The 23887-nt window shown below is 42.8% G+C and overlaps 1 protein-coding gene across 1 annotated transcript in view; it reads right to left on the bottom strand.

The window, feature by feature from the left end:
• The window catches only part of LOC311077459 (NLR family CARD domain-containing protein 3-like), a gene marked incomplete at its 3' end in the record, with an annotated part of 351403 nt that overhangs the window by 3198 nt on the left and 324318 nt on the right, over nucleotides 1-23887 (bottom strand). The window contains exon 3 of the mRNA XM_084105967.1: nucleotides 13570-13704. Within this exon, the coding sequence (XP_083962093.1) occupies nucleotides 13570-13704 (135 nt within the window). The remainder of the gene's footprint in view (nucleotides 1-13569; nucleotides 13705-23887) is intronic.

Genomic DNA, 23887 nt, shown 5'->3' with positions numbered 1-23887 from the left:
GCTTCTCTCCCTCCGCATTGTCCCTATGACTGTGCTATAGAGTTACTGCCAGGTACGTCTCCGCCTAAGGGCAAGTTATATTCACTTTCTGTTCCAGAAAGAGAGGCTATGGAGAAATATATTTCTGATTCTCTAGCAGCGGGGTTCATCCGTCCCTCCTCTTCTCCAGCGGGGGCGGGGTTCTTTTTTGTGGGGAAGAAGGACGGATCCCTGCGACCTTGTATTGACTACCGGGGGCTGAACAGCATCACGGTAAAGAATACTTATCCTTTGCCGCTGATGTCTTCAGCCTTCGAGAGGTTGCAGGGAGCATCGATCTTCACTAAATTGGACTTACGTAATGCTTATCATTTGGTCCGCATCAGGAAGGGGGATGAATGGAAGACTGCTTTTAACACCCCCAGGGGGCACTTTGAATACTTGGTCATGCCCTTCGGCTTGTCCAACTCCCCAGCAGTCTTCTAGGCACTCGTCAACGACGTGCTGCGAGATATGGTCGATCAGTTCATATATGTCTACCTGGATGACATATTGATTTTTTCTTCTTCTCTCCAGGAGCACGTGCAGCACGTTCGACGAGTGCTTCAGAGGCTGCTAGAGAATGGGCTTTTTGTCAAGGCGGAGAAATGCGCTTTTCATGCACAGTCTGTTCCTTTCTTAGGGTACATTTTGTCGTCTGAAGGAATGCGTATGGATCCTGAGAAGGTTAAGGCTGTGGTGGATTGGCCAAGTTCAGATTCCCGTACGGCCCTACAGAGGTTTCTGGGGTTCGCCAATTTCTACCGGCGGTTCATTCGCAATTTCAGCCAACTAGCCTCACCTCTGACCGCCTTGACCTCCCCCAGAACTACGTTCAGGTGGTCAGACACAGCTAAGGCTGCATTTGCCAAACTGAAAGGCAGCTTTGTTTCAGCCCCCATCTTAGTTACCCCTGATCCATCACGTCAGTTCGTGGTGGAGGTCGATGCGTCAGAGGTGGGGGTAGGTGCAGTGCTATCCCAACGTTCTCCTGCAGACGACAGAATGCATCCGTGCGCGTTTTTGTCTCACCGTTTGTCCCCTGCCGAACGTAATTATGATATTGGTAACAGAGAGTTGTTGGCAGTCAAGTTAGCATTGGAAGAATGGCGTCACTGGTTAGAAGGGTCGGGGGTACCTTTTATCGTTTGGACCGATCATAAGAATCTGGAATACATTAGAACCGCTAAAAGATTGAACTCCAGGCAGGCTTGGTGGGCACTTTTTTTCGGACGTTTTGACTTTACTCTCTCGTACCGCCCGGGTTCCAAAAACATCAAACCCGATTTTTTATCGCGCATTTTTGACCACTCCAATCGCCCGTCTACTCCCGAGTGCATTTTTCCGGAGACCCTAATTATCTCCACACTCACATGGGAGGTCGGATCGAAGGTCAAGACGGCCTTACAAGGGGTAACGCCTCCGGTCGGTTGTCCACCGAACCGTTTATTTGTGCCGGAGGGATTACGGTCCGACATTATTCAGTGGGGGCATTGTTCCAATGTGGCTTGTCATCCAGGAGTCAGTCGCACTACATCTTTAGTCAAGCAACGATTTTGGTGGCCACGGATGGCTTGCGACGTTCACAGTTTTGTTTTGGCTTGCTCAGTTTGTGCCACTGGTAAGACTTCCAATCGACCCCCAGATGGGCTCCTTCAACCGCTGCCGATCCCTTCGAGACCCTGGTCCCATATCGCACTAGATTTTGTCACCGCCCTTCCACCCTCTCAGGGTAACACGGTAGTTTTGACCGTGGTGGACCGGTTCTCGAAGGCGGTCCACTTCATTCCCTTGCCCAAATTGCCCTCAGCCAAGGAGACAGCGTTAACAGTCGTTAACCACGTCTTTCGGTTACATGGCCTCCCGACGGACGTGGTTTCCGACAGAGGACCCCAATTCGTGTCCAAATTTTGGCAAGAGTTTTGTAGATTACTGGGTGCGACTATTAGTCTGTCCTCAGGGTTTCATCCCCAGAACAATGGCCAAACTGAGAGAGCCAACCAGGATTTGGAGAGAACGTTGCGATGTCTGGTCTCCAAGAATCCTTCCTCATGGAGCCAACAACTGTCAATGGTGGAGTACGCCCACAATTCGTTACCAGTGTCATCTACGGGCCTATCTCCGTTTGAGTGTAGTCTAGGTTACCAGCCACCAATTTTTCCTAGTCTGGAATCCGAAGTCGCGGTCCCCTCCGCTCACGCTTTCGTCCAGAGGTGTCATCACACTTGGACTAGAGCCCGCGAGACTCTACTCCAAGTGGGAGCGCGCACCAAGGCCAAAGCCGATCGCCACCGGTCTAGGCCTCCCGTATACGTCGCTGGTCAAAAAGTGTGGCTTTCTACCAAGAACATTCCTCTCCGTTCCGTCTCTAATAAACTTGCTCCCAAATTGATCGGCCCGTTCACTGTCACCAAGATCATTAGCCCGGTGGCAGTCCGCCTCAAATTCCCTCCAGTGTACAGGAGGATTCATCCCGCCTTCCATGTTTCCAAAATAAAACCCGTGTTTCGTTCTTGTATTAATCCGCCTGTCCCGGTTCCCCCCCTGCCGCGACTCGTAGAAGGGGAACCTACATATTCGGTTAATCGTATTCTGGACTCAAGGCGGAGGGGACGCGGATTCCAGTACTTGGTGGACTGGGAAGGTTACGGTCCGGAGGAGAGAAGCTGGGTGCCTGCTAGAGACATCCTAGATCACTCCCTTATTGATGATTACAATCGACAGGTAAGGGAGTCTGGGGACGCCAGGAGGCGTTCCTAGGAGGGGGGGTACTGTCACGGTTCATGAATTCACTGGTTTCTTTGTGTCTCGTGTATTTGTTGTTCTGTGTGTGTGGGTGTGTGTGAGTGGGCGTTACCGCTCGTTACAGCTGATCAGCGCGCCAGCTGATCTCATTCCCCGCACCAGCTGCTGACAATTCACTCACCTATAAGTTCTCATCGCACTATCCTCTCTTTGTCAGATCGTTGTTTGGTGTCCTCAGTGTGTGTTCATCGTGTGCCCGTCTGCAGTCTTGTTCCTGGTTCGAGTTCCTGTTCAGTGTCTTCGTGATTTCGTCTCGTCTGGATGTTCACCTGCACTGGATTCACCGTCACCACTCTTCACCAGCACGAGCCCACCCGAATTTCTGAACTGTGTTTTGTGTCTTTGACCAACCAAATAAAGAGTTTACTTGCATCCTTGCTTCCGCTTTGTGTATTATGACACTATCCAAAACTAATCAATGAAATGTTGTCTTTCATATATCTGTAACATAGGTCTTTCGTTTTTATTATAAGAAATATAAATGTTAATTTGCAGTTTAATACGTTGCTTATACAAATACATTTTATTTCAACATATTTCAGTAGATTTTTACTCAGTATAGCAATACAGTTTGCTAAAAGCGAAACATTCATTCACACAGAAACGCGATTCAAATTTAAACCGTCTTTTGCAAGTTGTGGTAAACAGAGCGCATCTCTGCCGTTCATTCATTCATTCACAGAAACGCGATTCACTTGAGAATAAAAAAAAACTTACTACAGTATTCCATAGCTCAGGATCTGTTGCTCCTCGAAATACCAGCACTTCTGAGGTACATTTTCCATTATAGTATTATTCCTCACAGCGCTGCGAGACTGTGTAAACAAGTACAATGATCTGAATAAGCTTGATGTGTTTTCTCGAGCTGATGTGGGCGTTCACAGTTTGCAGGATTGCCTCAGTCATTTGCGTTTGAATAGCGCGCGCTCTCCGTGGGCGGGGTCACATTAAAAATAATTAGCTGAGATGAGAACGACTGACATCTCGCTTTTTTCATACAGATTGCATAAACTGAGAATATTTGTTTTTTATAAAAAATACTTCATTTAAAAGAAGAGAATTCAAGCTTCATGCCTGTGTGTCTGTATGCCTGTTTGACTGAGTATTCGCTGAGTTATGGTTCATTTTCGGACGCGTTTCAGAATGGACTTAACTGACAGAGAGAAGGCAGAACTCGCTTCGTGTTTTTTTTTTTTATTTGGCAAAAAGCACAACACTTTGTTTTTATTGTGAGTATACACACAAAAAATACACACTTAACAGGATCGATTGATGTATGAAACTCCTATGGAAAATCAAAGTCAACAGAGTATTTTTGAGTCTCTTTTACACTGATAAAAAAAAGCGAGCTGGTATCACCGGCGATACCGCCGACCCCAGGGGGTTAATTTGTTTCATTTCAGTTCAACACTTTTTGCATACACTGACTCCAGATCCTGAGAAAACACAAATAAATAATTCTTCCTGTCTGCCGTTTCATTTATTTTCATTAGGGCTACAATAACTAATTGATAAAATGGATAAAAATAGATAATGAAAATAATTGATGATGAATTTGATTATGGATAAGTCGCATCTGCACACTGTGCACAGAAACCATCAGCCAGTCACATCGTTTTATATCAGTGAATAACTAATTTCTATGGATAAACGCATATGGAAATTAGCGGAGGACACAGAGTGATCTTCTGTGGGAAAGGAGCAGGACTCAAGTTGTCTGAAACATGAGAATGCTTCATATTTTTAAGCTCTTCAAACAAAAGTTAAGCGTTTACCGCAGCTAGCACTGTTGTGCTCTGACAGATGTGTGTGCTGTTTATTAAGGCTGAACGATACATCGACTTTTCATCGCGATATGAACTCGCGCGATGAACACATCGCAACAGACAGCCTGACACAATGAATAAATGCCTGGTTCAGATTACAAGACTTTTGTGTCTGATAAGATAGTCACGGTGTCAGATTACACGATTTTGACTACTAAAATCTTGTCATGTGTGGACAAGAAACATGTCAGACTACACATTGCTTTCCGACCAGTCATCGCGTGCCGTCACACGCACACATTCACTCACAAACATTCACTCGCACGCACACGCACACACTGTCCCTCGATCACTCACTCACTTGCGCGCGCACACACACACTCGTGCGCGCACACACACACTTGCACGCACACACTCGCTCACTGGTGCACACACACACTCATGGTGCGTTCAAGTCCTCCTGGGAAGTTCGTACGTACGAGGTGGGAAGTCGTGCTCACTCACTCGCACACGCTCACACACACACACTCACTGTCCCTCGTTCACTCACTCGCTCACTGGCGCACACACACTCATGGTGTGTTCAAGTCCTCCTGGGAAGTTCGTACATACGAGGTGGGAAGTCGTGCTTATAACGGCAAGTCACTTTCGTCGGAGCAAGATGGCGGAGTACTTTCTCTTAATTAACCCTCTGGGGTCTGAGGTGTTTTTGGGGTCCTTCAGATGTTCTGACATGCCCTGACATTTGTGCTTTTTTCAGTTGCTTATAAACATATTAATGGCAAAGGTGTAATTACACTCTATTTAGCACAAACAGGGCTACCATAATATGTGAGCAACATGTATGTACATGTTTTCATTTTTGAGAGAATAATGTTTATGCATGGTTATTGAAAAAACTAAAAATGAAAGTTTCTGAAATAAGATCACAAAACACATACTAAATATGTGTCCACAAGACTTTTGACTAATGTTGTTGCCTAGAGTTTTTTCTTCAAATGATGTGAAAATCATCCTGCCTAATCATTCACATAAAACGATACATTGATTTAAATTTTGTGAAACACTTTTAGTTTGGAAAGGCAATATGCGGATGGGGCGTAAACGATCCAACACCATCATGAATATTTAGTAGTTCACACCTGATGAGACAATGCCCCTGCATACTTAATGAGCCATTCATTTAGGTGTGTCACCTATAGCCACAAGAAAGAATACAAGAGCAATATATATATATATATATATATATATAAATTATTGAACTTAAATATACAAGCTTCATAAAAATGATCATTCTAGAAGAACATTTCAGATGGCATTTAGAGGCTTTTGCATCTGAACTCTTCATTTATATATATATATATATATATACAGTATATATATATATATATATATATATATATATATATATATATACAGTATGTATGTATATATATATATATATATATATATATATATATATATATATATATATATATATATATACACACTACTAAATTGGTTCACAGTTGGAAGCATCACAATTTTTTTTATTTTTCCACAAATTGTGCTTGCAAATTGTATAATATCCAAGGTAAACATGTCTAGTAATTGTGGAGTTAATTCTCATACTGTATTTTCAGTTTTGGAATATTTATCCTCTCCCCAAATTTGTCACAAATAAAACACAATACAAATTATTTAAAGAAAAGGCTTATATTTACCTTTTAATAGTTTTTATTAAAAAGGTTACAATTACATTACATAATTCAAGTGTAATCTTTCTTTGTAAAAACTAAAAGTATACAAAACGTATTATTTGATGACTTTATTTTTGACAAAACATACTATATTTAACATATAAGCAAAATTGGCAAACAAAAGCTTATTTGATGTGGCAGTCTATTGTACAGTAAAAACGTCTCGGTTACGTATGTAACCCTCGTTCCCTGAGTACAGGGAACAGAGACGTGCCGTCTGGGGCGAATTGGGATCACGCTAGGGAGCCAATTGCCTTCAAAAGAATTAAAACAAGCCAATGAACATTGGCATGCAAGATTCCGCAACCCGCCTACCAGCGCGGGTATAAAAGGCGGAAGTAAACATTGCGCAATGCTTTTCGCTGAGAAGCCGAACAGTGTCCAGTCCTCCGCGAAGGTACAGCAACATGGCGACGGGACAACACGTCTCCGTTCCCTGTACTCCAACGTGTCGTCGGGGGAGTTCCCTGACAGTGGATTTTGGATAACACTGGGAAAGCGTGCCCTAACCCCCAGGGAGGGGGGGGGGGACGCTGCGGAAGCCCAGCCTGCCTGAGGAAGCCCTGGAATACACATATGTACTAACCCATTGGGGTAGTGAAACATATGGCAGTCCCTGAGGTAGTCCCAATCCGAGGAAAGTGGGAGCGTACTCAACAGGGACGACAGAACGAGTCAAGACGCACGTATCCGGCCAAGGCACGGAGTGGCGTAGCAAGCCGACACAACCTATTCCCTCGCACCACTGGCCGTAGCGAGTACTCGGGAGGAAACAGGTTCCACAGGTAGGCTATAGAATCTAGCGAACGTGTTCGGTGTCGCCCAGCCCGCAGCTCTACAGATGTCTGTCAGCGAGGCGCCTTGAGGCAAAGCCCAGGAAGCGGAAACACCTCTAGTAGAGTGAGCGCGCAACCATCTTGCAGGAAGGAAAGCACGACTCTGATCGGGCAAGTTCGGGGGTCCTCCTGACGGAAGGAACACCAATCGACGAACAGGTTCCACTTTAACGCATAGAGGCGCCTCATAGAGGGGGCTCTAGCGGAAGTGATGTGTCTACCACTGCCTGTGGCAGGCCATCTAGAACCTCCGCGTCCCGTCCAGGGACCAGACATGGAGTTTCCAGAGGTCTGGACGCGGGTGCCATAGAGTGCCCCGTCTCTGAGAAAGAAGGTCCTTCCTCAGAGGAATCGGCCAAGGAGGGATTGTCGCGAGGAGCATGAGTTCCGTGAACCAAGTCCTGGTGGGCCAATTCGGCGCCACTAACAGGACCTGCTCCTCGTCCTCCCTGACCTTGCACGGGGTCTGTGCAAGAAGGCTCACTGGGGGAAACGCATACTTGTGCAGGTCCCGGGGCCAGCTGTGAGCCAGGGCGTCCGTGCCGAGGGTCCCCTTGGTCAGGGAGTAAAACCACTGGCAATGGGTCGTGTCTGGAGAAGCAAACAGGTCTACCTGTGCGACTGCGAAGACACTCCAAATCAGCTGGACCATCTGGGGATGGAGTCGCCATTCTCCTGGCAGGGGAAGCAGCCGTGAGAGCTCGTCTGCCACACGGTTGAGCTCCCCTGGAACATGAACGGCACGAAGCGACCTCAGATGCTTCTGACTCCATAGGAGGAGGTGGGAGGCGAGTCGCGACATACGGCGGGAGCGTAGACCACCTTGATGGTTGATGTATGCAACGGTCGCAGTGCTGTCCGTATGGGCCAGTACGTGCTTGTGTCTGAGAAACCCCTTGAGGCGACACAAAGCTAGACGTACTGCTTGCAACTCTAGGCAGTTGATGTGCCAATGCAGCTGGGGCCCCGTCCACAGACCCGAGACTGCATGCCCGTTGTACGTGGCCCCCCAACCCATGGCAGAGGCATCTGTGAAAACCACAGCATGCCTGGAAACCTGGACTAAGGGCACTCCGGCCTGTAGAAACACACGGTCCGACCATGGGAAGAAGGTTTGGCGACAGCGCGGGGTAACTTTGACCCGAAGCGTACCGCTCTGCCACGCCCACCTCGGGACTCGATCGTGAAGCCAGCGCTGAAGCGGTCTCATATGTAACAGGCCGAGCGGCGTTACTGCGGCTGCGGCTGCCATATGCCCCAGGAGCCTCTGAAATTGTTTCAGTGGAACCGCTGTCCTGCCTCGAAAGGACCTGAGGCAGGTGAGCACTGACTGGACGCGCTCCTCCTTGAGGCGCGCAGTCAAGGGTAGGAATTTGTACTGATACGCTCGACCCTCGAATGCAAACCGTAGAAACGGCCTGTGTCGAGGAAGAATCGAGACGTGAAAGTACGCGTCCTTCAGGTCGATCGCTGCAAACCAATCCTGGGGACGGATGCATTCGAAAATGCGCTTCTGCGTGAGCATTTTGAACGGGAGTTTGTGCAGGGCCCGATTCAAAACTCGCAGGTCCAGGATTGGCCGTAACCCACCGCCTTTCTTGGGTACAATGAAGTATGGGCTGTAAAACCCGGACCTCATCTCGACAGGAGGGACCGGCTCGATCGCGCCCTTCGTCAGCAGGACGTCGATCTCTTTCCGCAAGACAGGGGCATCCACTGACCGCACACGGGCGAAGTGGACGCCCCTGAACTTGGGAGGCCGGTGTGCAAATTGAATTGCATAGCCGAACCGGATGGTGCGGATGAGCCATCGGGACGGAGCTGGAAGCTCTAGCCAGGCCTCTAGAAACCGTCCCAACGAGCCCACACGACCCACCGGCGTACCCGCGGAGGGGCAGCAAGGCGGAAGACAGGGACCCGGCTCCGGTGGCACAATAGCGACCGAGAGCGGGGTCTGGGCGTGGAACTTGACGCCAACCTGTTTCCCCCGGGGGGCAGACGGCAGAGAAGGCTCGTGGGCATTCTGCTGCGGGCTGCCCAGTGGCGAGGGGAGGGGGAGAGACGAGGAACGAGGCCCTGCCTCCTCGTGAACTGGTCTCTGCGCCTCCGGGCCCAACCGCAGACAGGAGCGACGCATCCGAGACTGCGTCGCTGCTATCCGCAGACTGGGAAGAGGGGAACGGGAGCGATGCCGCTCGGAGACGGCATCCACTGCCATTCTGGCCCTCTTGGGTGGAGGAGACTGTGTGCCCACCAGTCTCGACCGTGGATGACCTGAAAGAGAAGGTAGAAACTGCTCTTTTAATGAAACTTTGGGTACCGCTGACCAACGAAATATTCTTCGCCCGGCCCTCCCCCGGGGGAAGGAGGTGTGCAGAGGCACCCTCCCGAAGAGCAGCATCCCTCAGGTTGCCCATTTAAGGAACGCTTCCCTCCCTTCCTTTTACGGGAAGGGGCCGGGGGCGCCTGAGTGGGCTGGGCCGTCCTCTTGCGACCAGACTTCCGGCCTCCAGGGTTGGACTGCTGCCCTGAAGGAGGAGCTGGCGCAGGAGGACGTCCTCGGCGATGGGAAGCAGCCGGAGGCTCTACGGCGACAGTAGACGGGCCAGCAGCAGCCCGTTTCCTGTGCAGGACATGCCGTATTGCTTCCGACTGCTTCTGGGCGGTGGAGAACTCTTGGGCAAAGCTCTCCACCGCGTCGCCGAAGAGGCCGCCTTGGGATATGGGGAAGTTGAGAAGTTTGTTCTTCTCAACATCGCGCATATCTGCAAGGGTAAGCCACAGGTGGCGCTCCTGGACCACCAAGGTGGACATCGCCCTACCCAGCGAACGTGCGGTGACTTTCGTCGCCCGGAGGGCGAAGTCCTTCGCCGCACACAGCTCCTGCAGCAGAGCTGGGTCGGGACCACCCGCCTGCAAGTCATGGAGTGCTTTGGCCTGATGGACTTGAAGCAGCGCCATGGCATGCAGGGCGGAAGCGGCGTCTCCACACGCCATGTAAGCATCCCTGGTCAGACCAGAGGAAACCTTACAGGCACGGGAGGGGAGTGAAGGGGCACCCCGCCAAGTGGAAGCGGTCTTCGGACACAGCTGCATCGCAACCGACCGCTCCACTGGGGGGATTCCCTCGTACCCGTGCGCCGCCCCGCCGTCGAGGGTGGTGAGGAAGGAGGAGCGAGGTTGCCTACGCCTGGTCGCCAGAGGGGCCAGCCAAGACTTCCTCAACTCCTCATGCACTTCAGGGAAGAATGGTACTGGAGCGGGCCGCGGGGCAACAGCACGGCCCCCTCCGAGACACCAATCATCCAGCCGCGAAGGTTCGGGACACGGTGGAGGGTTCCACACGAGCCCGACATTCGCGGCCGCCCTTTCGAGCATAGCGGCCATTTCCGGATCCGGCTCAGCCGCAGCCACCACACCCGAAGGCGGTAGACCCGCTGCGTCATCACCAGAAGATGACCGCTCTTCCTCCGATGCCGCGATCGACATCTGGTCCTCAGGCGGCGCCCCGAAGGAGACAACCGGAACAGCACGAGACAACCAATGGCAGCGAGCTACTAGAGGAGTGAGAAGCCCGTGAGGATCTTTCATCAGACGGAACATTCTTCACTGTAATCCTCATACGCTCACCAACAGGAATCACCGAAGTAGCCGCCTGCCTAACTGAACCGGCAGACGAACTAGATCGGGGATTCTCTGAAGGGACTCCCCCATGTTTCAGGGTTCGCAGTCTTGAACGCAGCATCGCCAGAGTCATGTTCCCGCAGTGAGAACATAACTCGTTCACAAACGCTGCCTCAGCGTGCTCTAAGCCCAAACACGAGAGGCAGTGTTTATGACCATCTTCCTGAGGGAGAAGTTGACCGCATCCAGAAACGCACGGGTGAAACGACATCCTGAAAAGGACGCGAACGCCTGTGATGCTCTTTTAGAAGAGAAAGAAAGAGAAAGAGAAGAAGAGTGCTCTATACGCGCCGAAGCGCCGAGGGACCACCGCGGCAGACACAACGGGGAAACTGCAAGCCCGTGTGCTGCGCTCACGCAATACCAGCCGTGAAAACTACTTTTTTTTTTTTTTTTCAGAGGAGAACTCGGCCGGCAGCGGGACGCGGTGATCGCTTAAAGCGCCGTCAAAGGGAACAAAGGGAACTGAACTGACCTATTCCTCAGCCGGGTCTGTTACTCCTTGAAATGAAACTTCTAGCACTTCTGAGGTAAATTTTCCAGGGTTATTATCAAGATAGTATTATTCCTCACAGCGTTAAGTACATGAGACTGAAAGTGAACTCGCGGTGTGTGTTATCCAGCTGATTGTGGGCGTTCACAGGTTTGCCTGGATCGCCTCACATTTGTGTTTGAATAGCGCGCGCTCTCCGTGGGCGGAGTCACATTACAACTTAATGAGCTGAGATGAGAACGACTGACATCTCTCTCTTTTCATACATAGTACATGAACTGAGAATATTTGTTTTTTATATAATTTACTTCATTTAAAAGAAGAGAATTCAAGCTTCATGCCTGTGTGTCTGTATGCCTGTTTGACTGAGTATTCGCTGAGTTACAGTTCATTTTCGGACGCGTTTCAGAATGGACTGCACTGACAGAGAGGAGGCAGAACTCGCATCATGTTTATTTTTCTTTATTTGGCGAAAAGCACAACACTTTGTTTTTATTGTGAGTATACACAAAAATAATACACACTTAACAGGATCGATTGATGTATAACACAAGCATATAAGATAAAAATTAATATTAGTATTCTGATTCTTTTTTGCACTGATAAGAAAAAAAAACGAGCCTATCGCGCCAGCACGATAGCCGAACTCAGGGGGTTAATTACACAAAATACAGTAAGGTTCTTAAACTCTTGTTCTAGAAAATGAAGAACAAAGAAATGTGCATCAGGTGTACTTTGTATTTTTATGTTTTTAATTAATTTATGAAGCCACTGCCAACTCATTGTTACATGTTGCATTGTTATATTATAATACTATTATATTCTGTGTTGGCAATTAGCTAACTGCGCTGTTAATAGAAAAGCCTGACAATATCACAGCTAAATACCTTTACGTATTGTGTATTCCGCCATGCTAATCACTGACACGACCCCAACGCGTAAAGATCGGAGCTTAGAGAAAATCCCGAGCTCCCCACTGGTATTTACGACATTGTGGTGGCGTTCAAGTGCATTCAACTCGTAAATACGATCTATACGAGATGACTTGAACGCACCATTACTGTTGCTCGCACTCTCACTCACTCGCGCACACTCACTCTCGCTCACTTACTCAACCCCTCGTGGAGGACCGCTAAAAAATTAAACATGCTAGTCTTTCTGTCGTGAAGCATCGCAGACGCGACGTAGGTTGTCGCCCACTATGACACACTATACGAGATGAAACGATCGAATCTTGCGTCCCGCCGCCCGTTGTCGTTTACGAATCCCCACGACACCCTACGTCAAACGGATCGTGCCAAAATCATGTAATCTGAATCAGGCAGGTAATAAACGTTTGACCTATCACGCAAATAACCTATTAAAGCAGTAAGACATGGGAACAGTATAGCTAACATTCACATTTGAATATTTATCTCAAGTCATATCGTCATCGCAATATTAAACAATGTTATCGCACATCGCAGCTTTTCCTCATATCGTGCAGCCCTACTGTTTATTACCTTGGAGACATGTTTTTCTCTGCGCATAACTTACATTTTACAGCTACATCTTTATACGTAAATTTTAGAAAGGATTTCCAATATTAGCACATTTCCATTTAGCATAAACTGACAACATGAACAAGTGCAGATGCAAATAAACATACATTTTGAGTAAACTATAGTCTGAATAAAATATACATTTTGCTCAAATATTTCATATTATAAATTAGGTGTAGTGTTAAAGTTCTACATGTAACACAAGTAATCATATTTTTATGAAAGTAGGGATACTGTTGGAATAGCCTATTAATGCAATATAATTACTGTGTTCAGAGTGAATGTGTTCCTCATAGCCTACCTCATGCTTTTGTTTTTTGTTTATTATCATTTTTAATTTCAACTTCTGCTTTTGGTGGTAAGCAATCAGTTGTTTTTAGGTTGGGAATGTAATGTTTTTTTTACACATTATTTTGAAGACAACATTGGGCAGGATGTGGAACAACATTTTATTTGAATTATGGATTTAAATAAAATTTTACAAAAAAAAATACATCTTTAAGAATTCATATTCATTCTATATTTTTTACTATTCATCTGATTCATTGAAAAAAAAAAGACAAATTATTCCATTATCAAAATAATCATTAGTTGCAGCCCTATTATAAATCTCATCTCTCTGTGTGAATTCAGTGTGTTTTTGTCTCCCATAAAACAGTTAATTCACCACTAAAGGTTTACACTCACCTGGGGTCAGAGGTCCCTGGTTCATCACTGGGGTCAAAGGTCACTGCTTCATCACTGGGGTCAGAGGTCACTGCTTTATCACTGGGGTCAGAGGTCACTGGTTCATCACTGGGGTCAGAGGTCACTGCTTTATCACTGGGGTCAGGAGGAGTCATTGATCTGCCTCTCTTCACAGACACACAGCTGGGATCTGGAGATGAAGATCTCTTCCTCTTCACTCTTTTCTCCATAATGAGAAACTGACTTCAGAAACTATGCATGGAAAAACAGAACAAATCATACAGAACATTTAGATTATTCCAGCACAGTCATATCAAATCTCAATACTACACATACAATGACATTCTAGAGATTTCTGTGTGTTCAGACTGTGTACTTGCAGCAGATTGTGGAGTTGTAAAGTGACGTCACTGACAGCAGTTTACATCACACTAACTGATCTTCACATTGATGAATAACTCTCTTGACTTGATTAGAGATCACTGTTCTCGCGATCACGGGATAAACATTTCCACCATTTTGAAACATTTTAAAGAGACGGAGCATTGCATTCACTCATCTGTCACTTATAATAGAATAGAATAGGGCTGGGTGGTATGACGGTATATATCGTTACCACGGTAGAAAATGTCAACGTAACAGATTTTTTTTATTCCGTGATACCGTGACATATAAATAAGTGGGCGTGGTTAACTTGCATGCATGAGACACTGAGATTTGTCAAAGAAACATGGAGAAAGCAGATCGAGAGGATCCACAAAGGAATTACGTTTTCTAAAGGGTTGTTGTTAACGTGATATTTTCGGGGGAAAAGGCGCAGCATTCAGCTAGAGCAGTGCAGCACCCGTAGGCTACAGTTTAGAGGTGTGCACGATCGCAACGGGGAAAGCATGAAGCTTATTTGACAACAACAGTTCATATGTCAATATCCTAACGAATAGAAATAACCTTAAATAATGTATCTGCATCTTTCTGTCTCTTTATGTATAGTTACTTTTTAAACACGAAACTCGCATTCAGTATGACACGCGAGCGGTTGCCGTGGTAATGAACAACCTGCTTGTTAAAGCAAATGTATAATCCTGTATCTGAGGCAAAATTACTAAATATGCAGCGCGAGTTATATATTTCTAACTCCAAACAATTGCCCACTGAAACAGCTGATAAAATCTTGCTTCGATTCAATGCGTGATTACAACTTGTCACTCAAATTAACCGATCACATTTTACTGTGCACACGCACTGAGGGAGCAGGGTGTGTCAGGTTGCCAGATATCGCAAAAATAACAAAACAAGCTAATTTATTATGAATAGAATAGTTCAATATAACATATTCAGATATTATAAACTGATTGATGAAGTAAAGCAATAACATGAGATTGAAAAATTATTCAGAAACACTTTATTTAAAGTTGAATTGCTATTGTTGTATTTAAAATCAATTAGTTGGGGGCAGTTCATCTATAAGTTGATGAGAGTGTTTTGTTTACTATATTTAGCTATAAAAATAGTTTACCAAAGAAATAATTTACCAAATAAAAGAAAAAGAAAATTCAAACAAAGTAAAGTACTTTTCATTTCTAAAGTATTTGGGTTTATTTATTATACAAAGCCCTTTTTGTCGATTTTTCGAGAATAACTACATATATAAATAACTATATCGTGAAATATATCGTTACCGTGAAATAAAATTAGTCATACCATGAAACAGAATTTTGGTCATACCGCCCACCCCTAGAATAGAATAAAACCAATTAATAATTTATTCACTGTTGAGAGTTAAGCAGGGCTCGCAAAATCGCCTGCCCGACGTCCCGGGGCTATTGTGTTTTCCAGTCGGTCTACCAAAATGCCTAACCGGCCTGCCCAACGGGCTATCTGAAATAGTGTTCGCTTCAGTCTTGTTATAATCAGATTCAGCGCGTTCTTCAACTTCAATCCGCAGCGGCGCCGAGCAGAGCGCACGTCAGAAACAGAGGACAGGGTGTGTGTGTGTGAGTGAGTGTGTTCATTTGAGTCTCATTGGTCTGTCACTCATTGGTCTGTGGTGCTCGTCAATGTCAGAATATTTGAGATGATCAATCAAATCAAAGTAGGCGGGCTTTATGTTCACAAGAAGCTGCTGAGCGCGAATTTGATCAGAGCGACTCAACACTTCAGTTTACGGTCAAGTGCGAGATAAGATGTAAGTAGCTAAACTAAACATTTCATATTTAACAGGTTTTTTATGTCATAAATGTGAAATGAATGACAAAAATAGGCAAATGAATATACTTTTGTTGAATTTCGCCATTTTGAACTGAAAATAGGCCTATGTAATGTGACTAATAATTAGTTTACTGTCATTGTGAGGGGACATTAGCATTAACAAAGCCGTTTTCATCATAGGCACAAGATTAATAATGAATGTGTACATGTTCAACCTGTATATGCTCCCACTGAGCCAAATAATGAGAAAGAACCAAATTACTTACCACAGCAATGCAGACGACACACAGATTTACTTAACCCTATCGCCTAACGATTACAGCCCCATTGACTCCCTGTGCCAATGCATTGATGAAGTCAACAGTTGGATGTGTCAAAACTTTCTTCAGTTAAACAAAGACAAAACTGAAGTCATTGCATTTGGAAACAAAGATGAAGTTCTCAAGGTGAACGCAACCAAAAATTTGGTCAAACAACCAAAAATCAAGTCAGGAATCTTGGTGTGACACTAGAGTCAGACCTTAGTTTCAGTAGTCATGTCAAAGCAATAACTAAATCAGCATACTATCATCTGAAAAATATTGCAAGAATTAGATGCTTTGTTTCCAGACAAGACTTAGAGAAACTTGTTCATGCTTTCATCACCAGCAGGGTGGATTATTGTAATGGACTCCTCACTGGCCTTCCCAAAAAGACCATAAGACAGTTGCAGCTCATACAGAACGCTGCCGCCAGGATTCTGAGCAGAACCAGAAAATATGAACATATCACACCAGTCCTCAGGTCTTTACACTGGCTCCCAGTTAAATTTAGGATTGATTTTAAAGTATTATTACTGGTATATAAATCATTCAATGGCCTAGGACCTCAATACATTGCAGATATGCTCACTGAATATAAACCCAACAGATCACTCAGATCACTAGGATCATATCAGCTAGAAATACCAAGGGTTCACTCTAAGCATGGCGAATCTGCTTTTAGCTATTATGCCAGCCGCAGCTGGAACCAGCTTCCAGAGGAGATCAGACGTGCTCCCACAATAGTCACATTCAAATCCAGACTCAAAACACATCTGTTTAGCTATGCATTTACTGAATGAGCACTGTGCCAATGTTCGTCCGACTGTTTGTAATGTACTGTATTTTATTTTTTATTTTTCTAAACTGTTTTAATTATTCTTATTTCTTTTTATTATTTTAATTTCTTCTATGTAAAGCACTTTGAATTGCCATTGTGTATGAAATGTGCTATATAAATAAACTTGCCTTGCCTTGCCTTGTTGAGAATTAATATACAATTTGTAGCTTTCAGTAAATTAAAAAAAGTTCAGCTTTAGGTGGGGAAGAGACAGGGCAAGATGAGGAGACAAAGAAAAAGAAAGAGTGATGTATAAGAAGTGAGAGCAGGAATTAGGAATAAGGAATAAGATTAGGAATAAGATTTATGAATTATGTATGTGTGTATATGTATTAGGAATAAGATCAATAATGAATGTGTACATATTGTAAATGAATTTAATAAAGTTAGGCTACCTAGTAACTCTCAGTAAATTAATGCATCTGAGAAAATGATTCATAAATCAACCTATCAGTTGACCCTTTGTTTACTTTCTTCACTGACAGACAAAAATGAAAAGCCTATATCAGTCAAAGCTCAGCTTTAGGAGGGGAAGAGACAGAGCAAGAGAAAAACAAAGAGAATAGGAGTGTGATGCTGATGAGGAGAGAAAAATAATCAGCTGCCCACTTACATGGTTTTAAAGCTATTGTTATCCAATTTTTTTGTCTTCAAAACATCTTAAAATGCACATATGTAGATCAGAGAAATAAGAATTTTTTTATTATTCTTAAATAATATTTAATAATAATAAAAATTATTCTTATTATCCCCGAACCCCCCTAACTAGCATATCGCACATTCGGGACCTCAGTGATGAAAAAAACCCTTCCATCTGCATGTTAATGAAACAAGTTAATAGTGAGTATCAGACCCTAAACTAAAACTTTTTTTTTTATCATACCCTCATTGGGGGCTGAGCAACAGACACAGACTGATTCATGTTCCATACTGGTCACACACATTTCAGTTCAGTTAGAACCAGATGCATATTTGTGGATATTTGTGTTTTGAAAAAGTTTTTGATTCATTGATTTGACTCCTAACCAATATTCTACATTAAAAATTGTAGTCTTTTTATATGGGCTAGTAAAATTAATTTCGGGCTACCAAAATCTGAAGAGTGCCTGCCCGAAGTTGTACTTGTTGTTTAAAATATTTTATTTTGTCATTCTTTATATTTTCATTTTCTTAAGTTAATTTCCAATATTTTTTATTATAATCCTAATATATTTTTATTGTATTTATAATATTATTTTCATAATTGTAATTTTATAATTAATAAGTGTCATAATTGTATATTTTTTCATTTGTAATTATCTTAAGTTTTTTATTTTTATATTGTTCTTAATAAAAGGTTATTTTTTTTATTTTTTTTGGGATGGATTGTTATGTATGCGTGTTATATTTGTGTAAACAGAATCCTTAAATTGTATTTTGTTGTCTATTATATGTAGTAATTGATTTGCTGTCTAATTGACGTCTAGTCTATTCTTGGGCTACGTTTAGACATCTATTAAAGTTTCACTGACAGCCCAAAATTAGCCTTGTTTAGGCCTAGACGTCAGGGCTGTGTTTGGACGGCTATTAGACGTCTTTTAAATGCAAAATTGCTTACCGGGGAGTGAGAAACTGGTTTATTGAAACAAGTAGTGGTGAGTACCAGTAGGTGACGATAATGGTGAATGTCTTTGAATAATGAGGATGAGGTATACCGACAGTCATGTTTCCAACACTTACAACTTGTGAAATGACTCAAAAAGGGCTATTAGGGTCCAATGAAATTTATTATAATTGTTTTATTTTGCATCACATTAAAGGTCGAACATTATCAGATATGCTGGACCTGAATATTCGAATATTCGAATATTCGTTCGGTGGGTTGGTATCAATCCGTGTATTATTCGTTCAGTCGTTTTTTATGTAATATTGAAAGTAGAAAAAATTAGAAAACAGTTCCTTTTTCGATTTTTCATTTTTTCCAAAAAAACAAAAAACAAGAATTCAGCTTGATTTTTCGTTTTTCGTTCTGAGGTAGAAAAATGAATAAACAGCTCGATATTCGATTTCTACACGTGGGCGGGAATGAAACTCCCCTTTCCTCTGATTTGTCAGCCGAAGATCAAACTGTCCCGTCATCAGTTCTTCCTCAGTTCTGCACTGCAGAATAAGAGCCCTCCGTTGTGTGGATTCTTAACGCGTTTATTGCAACTTTTTCATATTTTTTCCATCAACCAGACTAACGAATGGTTCGACACAACCCGTACTGGGGAATAGACTAGACAGGGCTTTCTTCTTTGTAGACCAGAGTTCTCAAGTGCCAGGGGTTTGCTATTTTCCTATTTTCCGAACTGTAAAGTCACGTTTTTTTATTTTATTTTTTATCATGAACCACGCTGTGTTTTATTCCTACGTGACTATATAATGCATTTTACTTCAAATAATCTAAATGTTGACTTTGAAGAGTAGGCGCTTCAGAAGGCTGTTCACTCTATTTTGGTTCATTTTTGGTGTGCGCCAGATAGATGTTCAAGGAGACTGAGACGCGCTAAAGCAGCGCATCGTGTTGTTTTCTTTATTTTTCAAAGGCATGACATTTTGTAGTCATTTTGAATGTACACAAATAAAAATATAAATTTTACTGTTTAGAATGACAGATTATTAAACGACAGAATATTAAGTTATTTCCCCTGCTGAGCAACAAATCCAAGTGATGGCGCCGGCGCATCACTCGCTCACACAACATCTAGGCTATTATCAGTTCCCTTCTGGCATTGCTAACTTGACATCGCAGCCTGTTCATTATTAAAATAAAATACAGTCAACCAAATATATAAAAAGTTATTCTGCTTAATTTAATTGGTCTGTTGTACCATATAAAAGCTGTGCCGCACAGTCCTACTTGCTGTTATTCCAAACTCATTTCCCTTGCTGTGAAGATGATGATTTAGCCTACGTGTATATTGGGACTCGGCTGAAGTATTAAGCCTTCTTTACATTACTAGTTAGCATCCAAATGTTACATTGCAAATATGGAAACTCTGGACCGAATGAGAGATGCGCGAAACCAATGTCGGTACAGTTTCAGTTTCGATTCAAATAAATTTGTTTAGGCTTGGCATTTAAAATGGGCTAAATGTTGTTTATAATAAAGGACACAATAGGCTATTATTATAAGCTATTATAGGTTATAATTTTATTATACGTATAATTTTATTATATACATTTTTCATTCTTGTTGTTTTCTGAATACCATTCATTTAAGGATTTGATATAGGCTACAGTAAGGGGAAGTAAAATGCGCATAGACATAGCCTATATGTTATTAATAGTGTTTATAATGTTAATGTTGTATTTTATTTACCGGTCTTTTACACTATTTCTGAATAGGCTAATAATAAAATGCGTTTGTTTCCCTCTCAGCATGACCGGTGCACTGCGCACAAGCGCACATCTTTGAGATATAAATTAATACATTTTAATAAAACACAAGGCCTACATTATAAAACTCAGAAGAGTATGTATTTTAATATCTCTGTTGTTCTCTGTTCTCCGGTTGTTAGATAGTCAGTCTGAATGACAATTCATGCGTTTACGTTAATATAGGCCTATTATATAGTCAATGCATTATTCTTTTCTTTTTGTATTAGTGTTAAAAATATTTCATTTACAACTAATTATATTGATTTATATCTTAATTTATTATATATATATATATATATATATATATATATATATATATATATATATATATATATAAAATACTGGGTGAGGGCGACCATAGGCTAACAGCCGTCATTTACCCTGCATACCCAGCTGATGCAAAGCGTAGGTGAATCTACAAAGAAGAAAGCCCTGTCTAGTCTATTCCCCAGTACGGGTTGTGTCGAACCATTCGTTAGTCTGGTTGATGGAAAAAATATGAAAAAGTTGCAATAAACGCGTTAAGAATCCACACAACGGAGGACTCTTATTCTGCAGTGCAGAACTGAGGAAGAACTGATGACGGGACAGTTTGATCTTCGGCTGACAAATCAGAGGAAAGGGGCGTTTCATTCCCGCCCACATGTAGAAATCGAATATCAAGCTGTTTATTCATTTTTCTACCTCAGAACGAAAAACGAAAAATCAAGCTGAATTCTTGTTTTTCATTTTTTGGGAAAAAAAGAAAAATCGAAACAGGAACTGTTTTCTCATTTTTTTAACTTTCAATATTAAGTAAAAAACGACTTATGATAAACGGATTGTATTCGATTTGAAAATTTGACATTCGAATATTCGTTTTGTTTGTTTTTTGCACACCTGGCATCCCTCTCGAAACGGTTCTCATTTGCGCTTGAATATGTTCAACACTATAAAATCTGAAGAAATACAATACTCTTTTAATACCTAGCCATTTTTAATAGGATGGACAGTTGAAGAAACTCAACCTCGTTATACTTAATAAATATATTTGCTTCTTCTTGGCCTACTAAAGTGTTCCTGCAACGGGAGTGTTCTCTGGCTAGAGTGCAGAACAGCGGAGTGTGTGTGTGTGGGCAGAAGTGTAGAACAGCGGAGTGTGTGTGGGCAGAAGTGCAGAACAGCGGAGTGTGTGTGGACAGAAGTCAAGTGCATGCCTGAGCTTGTATTTTGGGTTAAGCTGCGTTGCTTTGACATTGTGGAAAATAGAATAATAGAAACAAAATGTATTATCAATCTAAATTAATCTCGTTTTTAATTTAACTTAAAGCCCATGTTGCAGGTTAGAGTACCCAGTAAGCCAATGTATAGAAAAATAATGTAGGAACTAGATTTAAATATAAACATATACTTATAAAACGCTATTTAGGCTTCTGGGGTCGTTTTTGTGAGAAATTTTTACTTCCGCATTTGAAAATCGCTTAAACCGCCGAACCTGAAGTGACGTAACATGAGGTAGAGCGGTCAAAGTAAATCAACTAGCGAATAGGAAAGCAATGGATGACAGCTCGGAAAGGGAATTGTAGCCTAAATGTTTACTCGTATGATATATATATAATTCATTTATAATTGATATATATGATGATATCATATAATTATGAGCCTGATATGAAGCCAAGTGAGCAGGACAGGCCAGGGTTAGACAGAACAACGGTGAGTTGTGGTGTTGAGGAGAACAGGGTGAGAGAACAGTGTTAGCTTATAGATGTATTCACGTTAGCCGACGATATGTATAACACTATGCTCAGATCACAATACTGTACAGATTATTATCATCATGTATCAGGCAATAGCAAAGCTAGTACTTAGACGCTTACCTGCATGTGTTGTGTGTGTCAGCCATTAGGAGACAGTTTCCAGAGGAAGAGGGACTTTATAAAGGCTTTGAATTGACCCATTTGGTGACGATGAATAAAATAAATGATCACAATCACAACTGTCTTACTGTATAAAAACTTTATATGTAGAAACAGCCAACACAAACATTAAAGTCGGTTTGTACAGATTGAAAATGAATTATAGAACATAATATATTATATTTATAATAATAATAATAGTGTCGGCTGCAGACTAATAACAAACACATAAATGCATTACATTACAAGTTTATGTAGGATATGTTAATGAATTAAATTAAGACAAGGCACATTTTGTAAAACAGATGTACAATAAGTGATCTCTGACGGATCCGATATGTTGCAGGTTTTTTTTAAATTTTTTTTTATTAATATAACCTTGTATGAAAATACCATATGAAAAGTAAATGCAGGATTAAAAATTGTTTTGCAAGACATAAGGGCACAAATTTAATAGAAAACGTGACCATTTCCTTGACCGTGTTGAAAAAGCGCTTTTTTTCACCATCGCGTCATATGACGTCACATGAGGTAGTCGTTTGGCTCTGCGTTCGCGCTCAGTGCAGAGATAGGTTGGTACAGAGCCATAGAGAGAAAGAGTTGCGACACTCCCATAGACCTCCGTTGTAAACAATGGCGGCGCTTTTAACCGCCTACTTCCGGGATTAGAAGATCGGAATAGTTCCAAACACTGTCATTTTGGCGTTGGACACCATTCACTTACATTGCAGCGCGTCGAGTTGTTCCAGAGTTAAGTTGTTGAGATATCGACCTCTTTTGAATTGTCAACTGTCTATATTGTATCAGAGGCCCTTTGCGATGCTTATACTGGTCTTCATTTGTACATGCACAGCGTAATTATTTATATTTTATGTTGGATGTTTCAACCAATTTTCAAGCACTGCGCTAGCTAGTTAGCTAGCGCGACTTCGTCAGCTGTCACTGTGACAGTAAGAGTTCGGTAATGAATCGCTACCACCTTTATAGCAACTTTTATTTAATTTAATTTTTTGGGATATACTAACTTTTCATTATGTTTTACTGTCTTGAGTGAAGCGGCTTGTGAGAACAATGCTGGACCTCTAGGATTGTTATGGGATCACCAGTCCTGTCTGTTTCATGGATCACCTGCCCCTGGTTTTTGTTTTTCTTGTTCACACACAAGCACACATTTTTGTTGTCTGTCATTGTTTAATAAAAAATATTTAAGCGAACTCTGAACGGACGGCCACGGCAGACCTCTTTGCGTGATCACGAAGGTGTAATGGCTGAATCAAAATTTATAAGCAAAATCACGGGAATCAATAGCCTAATACAGCCCAGTTGTGCTAAAATAAATATCATGAGACGTCCATCATCAGATGAATGATATGGAAAAGTTAAGTTAGAGCTGCTAAAGCCAGTGCTACTACCCATGCGAACATGAACACTATGCTTTTCCCTCCAAAAATATAGCCTAAAACTTATCTCCAAATGCAAAACTGACATTAACAAAATGCAATAATGCAATAACAGCTGAAAAAGTACTTGGGTGTGTGTTTTATTTTATATTTACCGTTCAATAATGCAATCGCTGCTGTCTGTCCCATAGAAGAACATGACAGCCAGCGTGTGTTTTGGAACTATTGCGGCTTACATGAACCACGTGACAGCCATAGCGGCGACATCAAAGA

This window comes from Abramis brama, assembly GCF_963993115.1.
Source record: "Abramis brama genome assembly, chromosome: 2".
NCBI classification, from domain to species: domain Eukaryota; kingdom Metazoa; phylum Chordata; class Actinopteri; order Cypriniformes; family Leuciscidae; genus Abramis; species Abramis brama.
The sequence above is the reverse complement of the archived record's forward strand: the minus strand, read 5'-3'. Positions and strand labels throughout refer to the sequence as shown.